A 19,546-nucleotide genomic window follows, 5' to 3' on the forward strand; every position below is an offset into this window, starting at 1 on the left:
ATAATAGAGCTTAGGACTCAGTGGGAGATGAATGAGTGTAAACATTTTAACATTGTTAAAACATAAAATTTACATCTCTAATTATATTAAGGGACTTGAATTCCTTATCCAGTCACAACAGAGCCCAGATAGAATGGAGTCATGGCTCCTGATAAGAAAGGGACAGACAGGTGGGAAACATGCAGCAGATAGTGCAGAGATGTTCCCCATCAAAAAGTTGGGGTTAGGAACAAGAGCACTGCACCCCTGAAGACAGAAGGGAGGGTGTTCAATGACACAAAAGTGCCCAGCATGACAAGGATGTTCTGGGTGACTGTGGTCTGCTGGGAGTGTCTGGAGAAAACCCAGTTTCTACGAATGTGCTGGATCCCTGCTTCTTCTGCCTGGGCAGCATGGAAAGCAGGGAGCCACTGGCCCAGATCATGAGCCCCAAAGGTGAAACACCAGGGAGTAACAGCCATGTGCAAATTGTGGCACCATGAGTTCTCCTTGAAATGTAGCAGAAGAATGTCCAAAATCTTTCTTCTTTTTTTTTTTAAAGATTTTATTTATTAATTTGACAGAGAGAAATCACAAGTAGATGGAGAGGCAGGCAGAGAGAGAGAGAGATAGGGAAGCAGGCTCCCTTCTGAGCAGAGAGCCCAATGCGGAACTCAATCCCAGGACCCTGAGATCATGACCTGAGCCAAAGGCAGTGGCTTAACCCACTGAGCCACCCAGACACTCCCCCCAAATCTTTCTTCTTCATGATGTGTTTACTACTCAAAGTGCCAGCCACATACATAGGAAAAATCACATTGATTAGTGTATATAGCACCCAATAAAGTAACATACTGAATTCAATGTACTTGGGAGATTTTACTTGGAGCTCTGCCCACCTGGAGTTCCAGGGACTGAGCATGATCACCTGAAAAACACTCAGGAGGTAGGTGGTGCCAAGAGACACACGCCTGCCCATGCTGCAAACCTAGAACACAGTTTGTATTGAAAATCATTGAGAATGTCTTTCAGTGCCAAACCTGCCATTGCCTGCATGACTCCTTTAGAAAAATACAAGCAAGGAGTGCCTATGGTCAGGTGTTTAAGAATCAGATCTGTGGACCTTACCTGTGCCCAGGGGATCAAAAAGGAAGGTATAATGGTGAAGAAGAGAGAACTTCTTCAGGTTTCCAACTATACCCTGTAATAAAAAAATGTCACGCCTATTGTCAAGTGTTTACAGGCCATCCTACGGCTTCTAGATGAGTGTCGTTCCTCTTTGTTGCCTGAGATCCATGGAAATATGAGGCAGGCATTCAATGGAGCATGGCAGCTGAAAGTCAATAGGTAGCACTTCTTACTAGTTCCTACTCAAAGAAAATTATAAAAATATACTTCCTTTTCTTAAAAGGCTTCCAATGTTCAACCATAATACCCTTGAAATTGGAATGTGCATGAAACACTGAAAAGAACAATGTACATGTGTTACTTTTAATTTTTTTTCACATGTTACTTTTTAAAAATCTTCATGACTCTATAATATGGGCCCATACAGAGTTTTAATTTGTAGAGGAAAATGATACAGACACACAATTTTAAAAGCTTAAAAAATTTTTAAATCTGAAAAAAAGTTTTACCAGTTTTTAAAGTTTTAGAATTTTAAAGATTTTATTTTTATTTATTTGACATAGAGAGATCACAGTAGGCAGAGAGGCAGGCAGAGAGAGAGAGGAGGAAGCAGGCTCCCTGCTGAGCAGAGAGCCCGATGCGGGACTCGATCCCAGGACCCTGAGATCATGACCTGAGCCGAAGGCAGCGGCTTAACCCACTGAGCCACCCAGGTGCCCCAAAGGTTTTAGAATTTTAAACTTCACATATTTATATGTGAAAAATGCACATACGGCTTATAGGCAGAGTGCTGTATTGTAGCAAAGACAGTGCTTTAACTATTGTGCTTCAGGAATAAATCCTGACAGCTGGGTTTCCAACTAATTTAGATCTCTTTATGGACATTGGGGAGGGTATGTGCTTTGGTGAGTGCTGTGAAGTGTGTAAACCTGGTGATTCACAGACCTGTACCCCTGGGGATAAAAATATATGTTTATAAAAAATAAAAAATTAAAAAAAAAAAAGATCTCTGCTTAGTTTTGTTTCTTATACCTTGACATTTTAAATTTGTATTTTTGTACTTTGTTTTCACAATATTCTTAGGTATAAATATTCTACAGGTCAGTATGAAGTATGAAGAAAAACTTGGGATTTTTATTACGTTAGATGAGCTATTGCAGTATAATAGGAAAAGGAATCTGCCCCAAGACCAACTTGGATTTCCTGAAAACAGAATGACTTATTTCTTAGACAAACTCATCTGTGTGTGTGCCAGTGTCCAAGTGCGATGTGAGATATCACAGTACGTCCAGAGCATTCGCATTATGAAACAATCCATGTGATGCCGCCACTGTGAAACGTCAACCTTTGACCCAGTTTTGGGTAGAAATGAAGTTATTGGTATTATCAGACCACATTTTTCTCCATTCACACCAGTGTAAAATGAAACTGTTATCGATACAGTGAGATGTGTGAAGTCTTGTGCGTGGTGGAAAGTTGGGGGAAATGCATGCTGAGCTTGCGCTTGGTACTAAAATCTTTTTTAAAGAAGAGAAAATATCACAAAGTGCATTTGAGCCAAACAGCTGCTCTGTGAAACCCAGGATGCGAAGCTTTTTTTGAATACCTCTTACTTCTTCACATCAACGGTCTTTTGATAATATCAGAAAATGGATGTTAGAGTAGGGACAGTTTCAAAGTCTCCCTTACACGCATCCTGACCCATAGTTAGAGAAAAATATTTCTATTTTTGAAACTTTCACTCAGAGGCTGTTCTTTTTACAACTTGAAACCCTTTACCTCTCTTCCTCTGAGGTGTCCTCCACAGTGGGCTTCTTCTCATTGACTGGTTTCCTTACTTGCTTGTTCTACTGAAGGCAGACTCTCTGAATATTTCTCCCCTGTATCACAGAATCTTCTGTCAGTTCTCACTTCTTTGCCTTCATGCGGTTTATATGCCCTGAACAATTCTCACCATGAAGGAATGACCTAAAGCTCTTTTGAAGGGGCACCTGGGTGGCTCAGTGGGTTAAACCTCTGCCTTTGGCTCAGGTCATGATCTCAGGGTCCTGGGATCAAGCCCCACATTGGGCCCTCTGCTCAGCAGGAAAACTGCTCCCCCCTTCTCTGCCTGCCTCTTTGCTTACTCGTGATCTCTGTCAAATAAATAAATAAAATCATAAAAAAAAAAAAAAGCTCTTTTGAAGATTAGCTTTGGGGGTGTTTCAGGTTGTTTTTTTTTTTTAAAGATTTTATTTATTTCTTTGACAGAGACAGATCAGAAGTAGGCAGAGAGGAAGGCAGAGACAGGAGGAACAGGCTCCCTGCTGGGCAGAGAGCCCGATATGGGACTCAATCCCAACACCCTGAGATCATGACCAGAGCCGAAAGCAGAGGCCTTAACCCACTGAGCCACCAGGCGCCCCACAGGTGTTTCAGTTTTAACACCCAAGATTCCTTTTGGAGTTGGCAGTCAGGTTCTGGAAATCAAAGAGTAGGGACAGCCTGTAGTGCTTAGTAGGCATAGGATATTAGGCTACTCGGTTTAGACTGGGATTAAAAAAAATGCAATGTAATCCAGATGGGGTCAATGACCCCAGTAAAGGGCAAAGTCCTGAAAAATGCAGAGTACTTAGCTCTGCCAGAATTTGAAAAACTCACTAGAGGATGAACAAGAGCATTGCTGAATTCTGAATACCAAAAAGAAATGTTATAGGGAATTGAATAAATCATTCCATAACCTGTAATCAGTTCTTACTGACACTGCCTTTAAAAGCGTATGACAGGAGCACTGGGTGGCTCAGTGGGTTAAGCCTCTGCCTTTGGCTCAGGTCATGATCTCAGTGTCCTGGGATCAATGCCTGCATAGGGTTCTCTGCTCAGTGGGGAGCCTGCTTCCCCCCTCTCTGCCTGCTTGTGATCTCTCTCTCTGTGTCAAATAAATAAATTAAATATTTAATAAAACAAAAATAAAATCATATGATAAACTTGATTGAATAAAAATTCATTTTTAAGAAGCAGAATCAGGGGCGCCTGGGTGGCTCAGTGGGTTAAGCCGCTGCCTTCAGCTCAGGTCATGATCTTGGGGTCCTGGGATCGAGCCCCACATGGGGCTCTCTGCTCAGTGGGGAGCCTGCTTCCCTCTCTCTCTCTGCCTGCCTTTCTGCCTATTTGTGATCTCTACCTGTCAAATAAATAAATAAATGAAATCTTAAAAAAAAAAAAGCAGAATCAATCTAGAAATCTAAATACTGGAGGTTTGGTAAACAATCTATACTTCATCTATTGAACTGAAGGCTAGATGTACATCAAGTAATTGTTCTGGGTCATTCATTATAAATGAGGGAAAAATGCTTTCAATTCACTAGGAAGCAACCTAGAACTTTGGTTTTGAGATCAGATAGTCTCAAGTGTGGTTCCAACAGTGACTACCAATGCAACATTTCTCTTCGGGCAAATATTTCAAATACTTCTGAATGAGAGGTAAGTTATGTACCTTGTAATTATACATGCAATATGAATCCCTTTCTACAGAAACATACACTCAGATTTTCTTACATGTATAATTTTAAGTCTTTTAGAATATACATACAGATGTCGAGTTAAAACTATGCATGCCATTTTGTTCCATTATAGGTTCCAGCTTTTCTCAACGTTTATGTAATCTAATTTGAGTTGTTTTATGACTAGTAAAAATGAATTGAGGACGTGCCTTGAGATATCTGTGTATTTTCTTATTGATCACATAGAAGTCATTTTTAAGTTCCTCTGCATAAAGAATGTTATGATTTATATTTCAGACAGATTTATTTCTTTAAAACATTATTTTTTCTTTTTTGAGAGAAAACACAAGGAGGAGGAGCATCAAAGGGAGAGGGAGAAGCAGGCTCCTTGCTAAGCAGGGAGTCAAACATGAGGCTGATCCCAGGGTTGGGATCATGACCAGAGGTGAAGGCAGATGCTTCACTGACGGAACCACCCAGGCTACTTTATTTCTATGAGTAGTAGAATGTGAGCCGTAACTACTGCTTCAAAGGCAAATGAATTCAAAAGGTTTTTTGTTTTTAAGATTTTATTTATTTATTTATTTATTTGACAGGCAGAGATCACAAAGAGGCAGAGAGGCAGGCAGAGAGAGAGAGGGAAGCAGGCTCCCTGCTGAGCAGAGGAACCCGATTCAGGACTCGATCCCAGGACCCCGAGATCATGACCTGAGCTGAAGGCAGCGGCTTAACCCACTGAGCCACCCAGGCGCCCGAATTCAAAACTTTTATAGATACTGGACCGATCTTCACCAAAATTGCACTTACAGGATTACATAGCGTTATTTTATACAGTGTGTTTTTCCTCCTGGCTTCACCAACACTCTATTACTATTTCAATTTCATCTATCCTGATGAGGCTAAAAGTGCTATCTGCGTATTTATTAGTAGTCTACTTGCGAGCTGTGAAATTGAGCAATTTTCATTATTGAATATTCAAGTTATTCTGTCAATTAACTTTTGTACTTAGAAAAATACGGTTCAGGGCCTCTGGATGGCTCCTTGAGTTAAGACTCTGCCTTCAGCTCAGGTCCTGATCTCAGGATCCTGGCATTGAGCACCACATTTGGGGGTCTCTGCTCAGGAGGGAGCCTGCTTCCCTCTTTATGTGCTTGCTGCTCTGCCTACTTTTGATTTGTCTGTCAAATAAATAAATAGAAAAGAAAGGAAAAAGACGGTTCAATTGCAGAGATATTTTTTAATCCTATGTAATAATTAAAATATTTTCTTGTTGGTTAACACTAACTTTTTACTTATAATAGGTAAGAAAAATAGATATGCTCTTGATTATACTGTTAAGTGTAACATCCCACCATAATTCTGATTTTGTCTTTTGTGGAAGGCATGCTTCCACATGCTTCAAATGCATGCCTGGAAATGCTGTATACTCTCATACATTTAGTCAAAATATTGTAAGATGATGTTTAACTCTTTCTAGAAGTTATCTGTATTTTTTCTATTTTAAGTAGTTTATATTAAAGTCATATGCAAATAAATCCATACCAGTTACTAGACAGTCTATTCTGGAGAACATAGTAATTAACTGTATCTTCCAAAGGTGCTTTTCCTACTGACCTAACTCTGTCTCCAGACCGTCTTCAGATTCTCCAGCTTCAACGTCAGCTCTTTCCTGGCCTTCTAGCCTGCTGGACTTCCTTGCCGACATTAGACTTGCCTTCTGTCACACTTAGGTTAGGCAATTCATAAAGAAAGCTTTCCTTCCTTCTATATATGTAGAGATATATAAAGAAACAGAGATCTATAGAAATTAAAAACACAGAATTACACAGATATCCATTCTATTGATTCTTTACAGAAGCTGAGACAGATTTTCACATCTCTCCATTTTCTTCATCGAACATCAAAACGTTGAACATAAATCATACTAGTAATTATGTATGTGTACTTTGACAAAACTTCTTTTCCTATGTGCTTTTCAAAATTGTTTTTGTATCATCACAAAGTTTAAGACACACAAGAAAGTTAGATCCTAAATTCCCATTGAAATCTTACAAGTGTGTGTGTGTTTAATAGATGAATTTATATAGTCCTGAGATGTTATAATACTAAGTCTTCTTATGCAGGTATTTCTTATTTGGGGTTCCTTGTAATAGCTTTATTTGCACAGAATTTCCATGGTGTATAATTCACCCATTTAAAATGTACAAATGGACCAGATGGGGTGCCTGGATGGCTCAGGTCGTAATTCCACAGTCCTAGGATTGAGGCCCACCTCTGGCTCCCTGCTAGTTGGGGAGTTTACTTCTCCCTCTCTGTTGGGAGCCTTGTGCCTAGAAGGGGTTAACCCAATAGAGCAACAGTTCTTGGGAACCTCTTTAACCGAGGACTTTCACGGGTGGCGAGCTAGAGTGCCACCGTGTTTCCCTGGATTGTTATGAGAACATTGTAAGGTTTGGCTTGTTGCCAGTGCAGCTGCTGTCTCAAGACTAACTTAATAAGGCTCCTGTGTTTTGAGGGTCCAAACCACGAAGGTCAAGGCTGTCTGGTATCTCTGCATGGCCAGCTACTCTCAGGCCAAAATAGAAACTAGATGTACAGAAGGCGATTCTCTTACTGTGTGGTATAAATCAGAACTCTGCAAAACAAACTTTGGCGCTTGCTTGATGCGTTCGCCTGTGTCCCTCCTGTCCCCACATTCCCTTTCTTCATTCTCCTGTCCTTCAACCGTTCCCTCTTGTCCCTCCGGCCACAGCACCTCTCCCTCTGCCAGCCCCTCCCCCTGCTTATTCTCTGAGTTTCAAATAAATAAAATTATACAACAAATGTGCAAAGTGAGGTTTTTAACTGATTCTCACATCAGTGCAAGCAAACCATAGTCAATTTTGCACTGAACTACCTCTTAAAGAGAATTCATGCTCTATCACCATCCCTATCCTCTTATGCCTGCAGCTAGGAAACCACTAACTGCCGTTATTTTATATTTTTTCAGTCTCATTGAGATATAATTAATATATATTTTAACGTGCCCTATGGCTTACATATATTGCAGAAGTTATCACCTCAGAGACTTACAAGTTTTCATGTGATAAGAATTTTTAAGAGCTATTGTCTAAGCAACTTTCAGATGTATTGTTAATTCTATCCAGTATACATTGTAAATATTCCCATTACCTACTCACCCGACAATGTACAAGGTATTCCATTCTATTGGCTATTATAAAGTTGTGATTATTTTTCACATACTTGTGTGAATTTTCTCATTTTGTACTTGTGAATGACTTCTAGTTTCACACCATAGTGGTTGGGAAGGTGCTTGGTATCATTTCAATCATAAACTTCTTTCTTAAGACTTGTTTTGTGGTCCAACATATATTCTATACTGGAGAATGCTCCATGTGCATGTGAGAAGAATGTGTTCTCCGACGCTGTTGCATAGTGTTGGAAGTCTGCCTGCCTCTTTATCATTGAAGTCTGATGTTCCCTCACTCATTTTCTGTCTGGATAATCCACCCATTATTAAAGGCACAGTATCGAAGTCCCCTTCTAATGGACTGCTGAATCTTCCTCTGCTCTTGTCTGCTAATAGCTGCTTCACGTGTTATGTGCTTTTATGTTATGTGCATAAATAATTATAAAAGTTGTATCTCTTTGTTGAATTAACCCCTTTATTACTTTTTTAAGGAAAAGCATTCATTTGAAAAATGTAAGATTACTATAGATCAAACAAAATCAGTCTTTTAAAAGTGACTCCTATGTATCCAAATTTGACAAATTAACACAACCATCCAATGCACAAAAAGACTGTTCGTTGCTCAAGAACAGAAAGCAATAAAGAGAAATATCTTGTCACTACATACTCTACATGAATACACAAACCTACAGCTTTAATTTAACAAATCATACCTACATGTGTTAGCTACCTTTCTCCAAAATTAAAGTAGTGAACATTTTATATTTTGTAAATGCATATATAAATTATACAACTGTTAATCATAGGTAAGCCATGCTAGAAATGTTGAAGCAACTAGGATATAAGGGTTTCTTACAGGAAGATGTGCATTTCCCAAAAAAACCCAGCTTGGACTAAATCCACTATCACAACTAAGGCAAAGGTGACCCATAGGAAGCTTATCATTTGCAACTGAATAATAATAAAAAAAAAAAAGCCCAGAAATAAAACAGGAATCTTCCTGAAGGGCATTATGGTAACCTGCCTGAAAGAGTCATTTATTTTGGGATTTTAAATAGCAGATAGCAGGGGCACCTGGGTGGCTCAGTCAGTTAAGCATCTCCCTTTAGCTCAGGTCATGATCATAGGGTCCTGGTATTGGAGATCTATGTTGGGCTCCCTGCCTGTTTCTCCCTCTACCTCCCCCTCTGCTTGCCAGTTCCCCTGCTTGTGCTGTCAAATTAAAAACAACAACAACAAAACAGCTAACAATGTAAATGACATAACACGTAAAAAAAATATGCAATATATAATAGCAAGATGTTAGACAACTAATACTGTGGAAAAGATTAGCCTCTACAAGTTAGTTTTGATAAATTATTGGCTACTTATTACAGTAAGTTGCCAAGATTTTCAATGCAACCATATTTTTCCACACACATCAGAATCTGACAGCAGTAGGTTTCCTCAAATTGTTATTCAGTGGTTTTTTGTCCCCCCCAATCCTCAAAACACAGAAAAAGTGTTTTGAAAATCAACTACTTGTTTAGGTGACTCCTAACATATCAATGCTCATAAAACCTTACACAAGCTACAAATGAGCTATCTGGACAACCACCACCACCATTTATGGGAAAAGGTACTGGTTTTGGAAGAGGGGAGTGTTACACAAGTTACAAAATCATACTATTCCTGTCCTTCCAAAACCAAAACAATGAGGGAAATCTTTTTTGACATTCTGCCAAAATCCACATCATTATGAACACTGCACAAAGTGAGCCCATTATGTCAAACAAGCTTTGCCATGTTTTACTACACTCTCTGGCTCAAAGTTTATTTTCACTGATATAAGCAGAGCTAACCTGCTTTCTTTTTTATTCCATTTGCATGGAATATTCTTTTCCACACCTGCACTTAGAGTGTTCTTAAAGCTGAAGTGATTCTCTTGTATTTCTTTCCTTTCAGGCAATCTGTATCTTTGGATTCAAGAATTTAGGCCCTTTATATTTAAAGCAAGTATTACTACAAGTATGGAGTTACAGTGTGGCTATTTAGAATTTTTCATCGCTTTCTTATTCATTAGCTATTTTGTGATTTGATTTTTTAAAAAGATTTTATTTATTTATTTATTTGACAGACAAAGATCACAAGTAGGCAGAGAGGCAGGCAGGGAGAGAGAGGAATGGAAGCAGGCTCCCTGAACCTGATGCGGGGCTCGATCCCAGGACCCTGGGATCATGACCTGAGCTAAAGGCAGAGGCTTTAACCCACTGAGCCACCCAGGCACCCTGATTTGATGATTTTTAAAAAGGGAATACTTAGATTATTTTCTCTTTATGTCTTGTGTATCTACTACATTGTTTTCATTTTGTGATTACATGAGGCTTAGTAAAGACATCCGATAGAAGTCTATTTTAGCTTCTTACAACCTTAGTTTTGCATACTAAAATGCTTTCAGGACTCTGGTAATTTTCTAAAAATGTGGATGTACAAGTGTATGTCATTTTACAGAAGTTAGCTACTCTCTGCTATCTGTCAGGATTTATTCATTTCAACCCCATCAACTCATACTCTCTAACAATTACTATTGTGAAGACTGCCATCTTGTTTTCATTAAAAACACCAATTAGTAAAACATGTAACTGGTAATGGTCACAATTTTTTTTTTTAGTTTTAATAAATGGAGAATGATTTTCTGAACACCTACTTCTTGATGACCTATATCAACGTCATAACCACAAGAGGAATATTCATTTATATTTTCCTCATATATTGTACGTTACACAGTCCTTCATCTTCCATGGAAAATTAGATATGCATGAGTCCCACCTAAAGAAGAGCTTCTCATGTCCCTGATGCAACACCAATCACCTACATAGTTTCACACACTGACTAGAAATAAATGAATTTTCTGAAGAGTTCTAAGAGTAGAAATACATGAATAATTGCAAGTCACAAATCTCATACAGGGTCAATGGAAAGACAAACACATTTAAATTATAATGAAAAAATCCCCCTTGTATCTTTTGAAGTATAATAGCACATACAATAGCTAATTAAATTTGTATTTTTTTTAATGCAATCTCTGAAGAGAGTGACTGGTGTACTGCTGTATACTGTGAATTCTGTGACATTTATTGACATCTGATTTTCAATTAAATGTTTCTATGCATTTTTCTATTAAAAGTTCCTTTTCTTCTCTAAACTCTGATGTTTTCTGAAGTGTAGGAGAAAGTCTTTCTTCATTGTGTTTGTACGATTTGAACCAAGACTGCATTTTGGGATACTGAGTAAGGGCTGAATTCTAGTTAAAGGCTTGGCCTTAAAACTGTCTTTACATATTACAGTTTTGCTCCTGTATGATAATGATGTTGAGCAAGTTAGGACTTCCAGCCAGGGGTTTGTCATGTTCTTTCCATTTCTATTATTTCTCCTCAGTATGAACTCTGGGATGCTGACTTAAGTGTTGAGCAATCCAAAACTGAGCCACCCAGGTGCCCCACTTTACCACATTCTTTACACTTATAAGGTTTCTCTCTAGTATGAATTCTGTAATGCTGGGAGAGGCTTGAGCACTAGGAAAGGGCTTGCCAAATTTTATATTTATAAAATCTCCTCCACTATACATTCTCTGATAAGGAACAAGGGTTTAACATTGCCTAAAGGTCTTGCCACATTCTTTACACATATATATCTCCTCTCCAATAGGAATTCTCTGACATAGGCTTAAGGTTTAGCAGTCCTTCCAAACTCTCTCACAGTCTTCAAATTTGTAAGACTTGCTCCAGTAGGAACTGTGATGTTGTGTAAGGTATGACTGCTGGATAAAGCCCTGGCCACATTCTTTACATTTCTAAGACTTCTCTCTAGTATGAATTCTTTGATGCACACTAAGGGCTGAGTTCCACTTAAAGGCCTTCCCGCATTCTTTACACTTAAGAGGTTTCTCTCCAGTATGAATTCTTTGATGTTGAGTAAGGAATGACTGATGGATAAAGGCCTTGCCACATTCTTTACATTTGTAAGGTTTCTCATTAGCATGAATTCTCTGATGCTGAGTAAGGCCTGAATGGAGGATAAAGGCCTTGCCACATTCTTTACATTGGTAAGGTTTCTCTCCAGTATGAATTCTCTGATGCTGAACAAGGCCTGAATGAAGGATAAAGGCCTTACCACATTCTTCACATTTATAAGGTTTCTCTCCAGTATGAAGTTTGTGATGTACACTAAGGGCTGAGTTCCACTTAAAGGCCTTCCCACATTCTTTGCACTTAAGAGGTTTGTCTCCAGTATGACTTCTTTGATGTTGAGTATGGCTTGATTGATTGATAAAGGCCTTACCACATTCTTTACATTTGTAAGGTTTCTCACCTGTATGAATTCTCTGATGTTGAGTAAGGCCTGAATGGAGGACAAAGGCCTTGCCACATTCTTTACATTGGTAAGGTTTCTCTCCAGTATGAATTCTCTGATGTTGAGTAAGGTGTGTCTTTCTCCTAAAGGCCTTGCCACATTCTTTACATTTATAAGGCTTCTCTCTAGTATGAATTCTGTGATGCTGAGTAAGGTGTGAGTGTTGCCTAAAGGCCTTCCCACATTCTTCACATTTGTAAGGTTTCTCTCCAGTATGAATTCTGTGATGCTGAGTGAGGCTTGAGTCATGGTTAAAGGCTTTGCCACATTCTTTACATTTATATGGTTTCTCTCCTGTGTGAATTTTGTGATGTTGAGCAAGGGCTGAGTGCTGCTTGAAGGCCTTGCCACATTGGTGACATTTGTAAGGCCTCTCTCCAGTATGGATTCTGTGGTGTTGACTAAGGTTTGAAAGCTGGCTAAAGGCCTTGCCACATTCTTGACATTTGTAAGGTTTCTCCCCATTATGAATTCTGTGATGCTGATTTAGGCTTGATTGCTGGATAAAGTCCTTGCCACATTCTTTACATTTATAAGGTTTCTCTCCAGTATGAGTTTTGTGATGTTGAGTAAGGTATGACTGCTGGTTAAAGACCTTGCCACATTCTTTACATTTGTAAGTTTTATCTCCAGTACAAACTGTCTTATGTATATGTATTCTTGGTGGCTGACTAAACATGTTCCTGGGTTTCTTATATCTGTATGGGTTTTTCCCCACATGAATTACTGAATGATCACCAACACTGGAGGACTGGTTAAAATCTCTTTCATATTCATTAAATATATAAGGATTCTCTTTTATATGCATACTGTTAGACAGAAGGTTGGATCTTTGATAAAAGACTTCCCCACATTTAATATGTTTGAAATGGTTCTCTGCAAAATGAGTCCTCAGGTGTTTATTAACATTTGAGCCTTGATGAATTTTTTTCTCAGATTCACTGCCTTGAACAATTCCCTCTCCATTGAAAATACTCTGGGAATTTGGAAGGGTTGAGTCTTTAGTGAAGGACCTCTCAAATGGATCCCACTTAGCAGTTGTTTCTCCATGTTGAAATCCCTGAAGTTTAGAAATATCTGAATGAAAGGTCAATCCAATCCTATTTTCAAAATTGTTCAAATCATTATGTTCAGCACAGGCTAGGTAACTTTCCAAATGTTCCACATTCTCCATCCATAAATATGTACGTTTGAGTATTGGATTGGAGCTGCTTACAGAAACACCCTGTTTTGCAGAACTAATGGACTTAAAAAGGAAGGTTTTACAAAATATTTTGTATCTTTCACCATTATGGGCAGTGAGATTCTCATTATGGGCAGTAGTCTCAATTTGGATATGTCCTTTATGATCATTATCCCAGTCTATCATCAAATGTAACTTATCAAGGACATTATGTTTATATTGGCCCATTGACACATCTTGAAATGAAGCTTCTTTGCATGGCTTTGGCAGGAAGCTCAGGGTGCCCTGTGAAGATACAGCTGAAAGATATTGAAAAAAACAGAAAAGTAAAGTCATTCCACTTACTACTTTCAGATGAATACACTGAGGATGTCTAATATAGCAACCATAAAATCAATCAGAGAATGTCAGCAAGATGGCTGAGAAGGAAGCATCAGGACTTTGTTCCTCCATGGCCACATAAACTTGCACACAACATACTGACCACACAACTTCATAGAAAATTCTATAGTATTGTCAGGGTCTAACACAAATCACTCTCCTCTCCTCTCCTCATGAAAAGTACCATTATATGAGCCCAAAATCAGCAGAAGGAAGGAATATTTTCAAAGACTTATTAGAGAGAGAACGAGAGAGAGAGCATGAGTGAGTTAAGGGCCAAAAGGAGAGGGTCAAGTGATTCCCTCCGAGCAGGAAGCCTGACACAACACTGAATCCCAGAACCCTGAGATCATGACCTCAGCTGAAGTCAAATGCTTAATTGACTGAGCCATCCTGGCACCCAGTGGAAGAAATGAAATTTAAACATGACACAGAAATTAACAAATAGGATTTAGCAAAAAATCAGAAAATAACAACAGGATTGGTTTTCAGAAAAAAAAAAAATCAAAACTGACAGACCATTCAAGTAAGAATGAAAGAGAAGACCAACTAAAATTGGAAGAAGTAAAACAGACATAGTGTAACTGATACCACAGAAATACAAGTAATTATGAGGCAATGACACTAATTATATGCCAAGAAATAGATACCAATAAATGAGTGTAAATACCAAAAAACATATAATCAACCTGGACTCCATCATGAAGAAATATTTTTAAAACTCTTCACTGATCTACAACTACTCAGTAGATTGAAAAAGCCATTTAAAATAATGCCTAACAAAGAGAAGTTGAAAAAGCCATTTAAAATAATGCCTAACAAAGAGAAGTCCTGTGCCATAAGAGTTCACTGCAGAATTCCTACAAATATTCCTACAAATATATAATGAGAAACTAGTTCAAATCTCCTCAATCATTTATAAGTACCATGAAAACACTCTCTGTGACACCAGCATTAACATGTTATCAAACCCAAAGGAGAGATGCTACATGTAAGGCCTACAAACTACCACCTGTGAGAAGATTCCTTGAAAGTTGACAATAAAATAATCTGAATCATGAGATGCCTGGTTGGCTCAGTGGGTTAAAGCCTCTGCCTTCAGCTCAGGTCATGATCCCAGGATCCTGGGATTGAGCCCCACATCAGGCTCTCAGCTCAGTAAGGAGCCTCCTTTCTCCACCCCACCCCCGGCCTCCCGCCTGCCTCTCTGCCTACTTGTGATTTCTGTCAAATAAATAAATAAAATCTTTAAAACAAATAAATTGAATCAAAAGCACAATTTACCATTTTACAACATTATCAAGTGTGAATTCACACGGAATAGTATCAATTTGAGACTATACATTTACAGAATGGGTTTCAAAAATGGCAATGATTAGGAGCACCTGGGTGGTTCAGTTGGTTAAGCATCTAACTCTTGATTTCAGCTCAGGTCATGATCTTGGGGTCCTGGGATGGAGCTCACATTGGGCTCCGTGCTCAGTGGGGAGTCTGAGATTCTTTCTCTCTCCTACAGCCCCTCCCCATTTGGGAGATCTCAATCTTTCTCTCAAGTAAATAATAATGTTTTTTTAAGTGGCATGATTGGGATGCCCAGGTGGCTCAGTCAGTGAAGTGTCTGCTTTTGGGATCATGACCTGAGCCAAAGGCAGAAGCTTCATTAATTGAGCAACCCAGGTACCCCTCAACTTTTTTTTTTTTTAAAGATTTTGTTTATTTGTTGGAGAGAGGGAGAGTGAGCACAGGCAGACAGAATTGCAGGCAGAGGCAGAGGGAGAAGCAGGCTCCCTGCTGAGCAAGGAACCCGATGTGGGACTTGATCCCAAATGCCAGGATCGTGACCTGAGCCGAAGGCAGCCGCTTAACCAACTGAGCCACTCAGGTGTCCCAACTTTTTTTCTTAACATTACACCACAGGGAAATAGAAAACAACAACAACAACAACAAAAAAAACTTAGCTGAAAGTCAGGAGGAGGAAATACCAAAGTGAAATCAGAAATAAAGACACCAGAAAAAAACAGTAACATTGAAAGCAAAGCCCAGTTTTACCAAACAACAAACGAAACTGGCAATACTTTAACATTACTTAAGAAAAAAAAGGAGAGATGACTCAAAAATGAAAATGAGAAATGGAAAAGAAAATTATACAACACTTAACCACAGAAATATATACTGTGGTAACAGACTACTATGAACAATTGTATACTAACAACTCAGACAAATTAGGGGAAAAAGGATAATTCCTACAAATGTAGAAGTTACCAAGTTTGAAATACGAACCTTGAACCTAAGAAATAGCAAGTCTTCTTAGACCAAATACAAAAATAAGAGTTGAATTTGGAATAAAGATATTCCCAGTACAGAAAAGTCCAAATCTACATGCCTTTATTGATCAAATCCAATACCAATAAATAAATAAATAAAGACTCTTAGAAATAGCAGAATGGAGGGAACACAGTAAAAATCATGCCATGAGGCCAACATTATCCTGGTACCAAAGCAGGATGAAGACAATACAAGAACAAAAATGTCTATTTTTTATTTTAGGATTTTATTCATTTATTTGACAGAGAGAGCACAAGTAGGCAGAGACACAGGCAGAGAGAGAGGGGGAAGTAGGCTCCCTGCTGAGATGCAGGGCTTGATCCAAGGACCCTGAGAACCTGAGCTGAAGGCAGAGGATCAACCCACTCAGCCACCCAGGCGCCCCCCAAAATGTCTATATTTTGTCCGATATAAGTATTGTTACTCTGGCTTTCTTTTGACATCCATTTCAGCCCCTCTCTTTCAATCTGCAGGTGTCTTTAGGTTTAAAGTTAGTCTCTTACAGGGGTGCCTGAGTGGTTTAGTCACTTTAGCATCTAACTTCAGCTCAGGTCGGAACCCTCCACTGGGTTCCCCCACTCAGCATGGAGTCTGCTTGTCCCTCTCCCTCAGCCCCTCACTCTGCTTATGCTTTCTCTCAAGTAAGTGAATCTTAAAAATAAAATAAAAATGAGGCTTCTGTATGCAGCATATAGATGGGTCTTTTTTTAAAAAGCCATTCAGATGCCCTACGTGTCTTGACTGAAAGAAAATATACTGTACACTCCAAAGTAATTATTGAGAGAAACGTGTTTATTGCCATATTATTCCTTGTTTTGTCACTGTTTCTGGAGATATTCTCTGATGCTCTCTTGTCTGTATCACTTTTGCTATCTTATCTGTACTAAAGATTCTGCTTTAACATTTCTTGCAGGGCTGGTTCACTGATCATGCTAATTCTACCCCTCTATGGTAAACTTCATCAGCCTCTCTTCTGAGCCACCTTTTCCTTTCCTTCTTCCTGCCACCATGTCAAACATCTTCTTGGAAATAGCTCCCTCTTTGACAAATAAAGCAGGTACAATCTGCTTCTGGTTACAATGCTGGATTTCGTAACCAGGACTCCAGTCAATCCACCGCCTTCAAAACTATCAAGTTTTCCGTTACCTTACTATTTCCCACTGTTCATGGTACAGGAGCTCTGTTTTTAACTCAGGTTTCCTCCTAAAATCTGACATTGCCTAATATGAGCATGGACATAAAAATCCACTGCGCTTTCCAGCATTCCCCAAAGAATCCACTTACGGAGAGAAGCCTTCATGAGCCATGTGGCCATTATTATATACACTTTAATGGTGAGACATGAGAGAGAGAACACTGCAGGAAACAACTAAAGAAGCTCGCACAGAAATGACTGCTCTTCATGTGTCTTCTGGGTTGCTCAGCCTGTGAGGACTCCAGGATTCATTTCTGAATGCTGGGTTCCTGCTGGGAGCTCTCACCTCTCTCCCATGTCCTCTCCTTTCTCTACCATTGTGTTACAGATAAATTCACTTTCCTAAGTTTATATCCTCCCATGAATACATAGGATTACCCTAATGTGCAGAGTAGGTTAGCTTTCCTTTATATGCAACTTCTAAAAAGTAGTTTAAGTGGGGCGCCTGGGTAGCTCAGTGGGTTAAGCCTCTGCCTTCGGCTCAGGTCATGATCCCAGGGTCCTGGGATTGAGTCCCACATCAGGCTCTCTGCTCGGAAGAGAGCCTGCTTCCCTCTTCCTCTCAGTCTGCCTCTCTGCCTACTTGTGATCTCTCTCTGTGTCAAAAAAAAAAAAAAAAGCACTTTAAGTGACACATGCTTAGGCATATCTGTATCTGGTTTTTGTTCTTTTCTTCTCTCTCTTTTTTTAAAGTTTTTATTTATTTATTTGACAGAGAGATAGAGAACACAAGTAGGCAGAGTGGTAGGCAGAGGGAGAGAGAGATGCAGGCTCTCTACTGATCAGGGAACCTGATGTGGGGCTCAATCCCAGGGACCTGGGCTTATGACATGAGCCAAAGGCAGAGGCTTTAACCAACTGAGCCACTGAGGCACCCCAGAAACCCCAATATATTAAAGGAATATCTAGCCTATCTACCTGAACTTTGCCATGGAAGGAGCTCTATTTTCCTGTACAGTGAACAAATCTGTGCTCTATCCAAGAGCAAGATACTACCACTATATTCCGAAGCTTTTTAATACACAAACATCAATGGAAAGACAAGAAGAAAAACTTTCAACGCCTCCACCCACAAAACATGGAGAAACATAAACCCACAGAGAATCATCTCCCAACAAAATCCCCCACTCACTTTGACCCCGGCTTGACTCCTGCCTAATTTTCCTATGTATACACTACCTCGTCAAACACTTCTGAATCTGACACAGGATCTGAAAGAAAACCTATCCATTCTGCATCACTGAAACCCTGTTGAAGACTATGATCTGCACGATACAATACAGAAGAATCGTGTGAGCAGTTATGTTCTCTTCTCAATGTCTCCGTAGGTCTTGCATTTGAACAGGTAAAGAGATCCCAATACCTGTGAGAATCTGCCTTAAATTTCTGTAGTGAGCATCTAAGAGAGAGGGGTGAAGAAATTGCACAAAAGCATACAATTTACATGGATCTGAAAAGATGAGAGGATTTTAGGTTTCTTACCGAGGAAGAGTAAGCCCTGCATATAATAGAATCATGGCCCATGACGGTAAAAGGGCTAATGATTGAGAACACATAGGAATTAAGGCAGAGGTGTTCCAGGAACTGTCAATGGAGAATATTAACAACAGCAATGTAGACATAAAAGATGCAGGAGACTGAGTCAAGTGAAACAGAAGGAGAAAAATACTTTGGGTGGCTATGAACTTAGGTGAAGATCTGGAAAATGCTGATCTTATGAATACACTCGACCCACTGCTTGTGCCTGTACTGGATGAAAATCAAGGAACCATTGGGGTGGACCATGAGCTCACAACATGATTTCAAGGAATAGTAACAATGCTGAGTAGAGCAAATGTATAATTTTCTTCTGATATCCACGATGGTTCCCCAAATGGGTTTTCCTTCAGCATGTTTTGCTGCTCATTTGGGAGTGACATATGTTGGAAAATGAAAAGGTCGTGTACTTGGAAGTCTTCACTTTAGCTCCTTGCAGGCAGCATACATAGGGCTAATCTTAATAGTCTAGAAGACACTTGAGACCCACAGTGTACTACAATGGACACACTCCTGGCCACTCTGTAAAAATACTAAAGAAGTCTACATCCAAAATCATGAAAGAAATCTCTTCACCCAAAAGCCATCACTCTTGGTGGAACTCCTTTAAAGACAATGACCAATGAGTTGACTAAACTCATGTTTGGCAGTAAATTCTGTAGAAGTTAACCCCCGCCCAGTGAGATAATGGTAAAAACAGCTCTCAGTTTGCCAAGATTCCAGCTACTGTCCATGACAAGTAGATTACTGCTATC

The 19,546-nt window shown here is 39.3% G+C and overlaps 2 protein-coding genes across 3 annotated transcripts in view; both read right to left on the reverse strand.

Moving 5' to 3' along the window:
* Window positions 1-7,073, reverse strand: part of LOC116579138 (zinc finger protein 345-like) — a 29,764-nt gene extending 22,691 nt beyond the window's left edge. For both annotated transcript variants that reach the window (XR_004281150.1, XM_032324125.1), the window contains exon 1: window positions 6,204-7,073. Coding sequence is in view for 1 of the 2 variants with exons in the window: in XM_032324125.1 (XP_032180016.1) it covers window positions 6,204-6,294 (91 nt within the window). In the remaining variant the exon portion in view is untranslated. The remainder of the gene's footprint in view (window positions 1-6,203) is intronic.
* A 3,037-nt stretch (window positions 7,074-10,110) lies between these two features.
* The window catches only part of LOC116579135 (zinc finger protein 345-like), a 203,283-nt gene continuing 193,847 nt past the window's right edge, over window positions 10,111-19,546 (reverse strand). Inside the window, 1 exon segment of the mRNA XM_032324114.1 lies at window positions 10,111-13,653. Coding sequence (XP_032180005.1) covers window positions 11,492-13,653 — 2,162 coding nt within the window. The 3' untranslated portion in view covers window positions 10,111-11,491.

This window comes from Mustela erminea, chromosome 19, assembly GCF_009829155.1.
Source record: "Mustela erminea isolate mMusErm1 chromosome 19, mMusErm1.Pri, whole genome shotgun sequence".
NCBI lineage: Eukaryota > Metazoa > Chordata > Mammalia > Carnivora > Mustelidae > Mustela > Mustela erminea.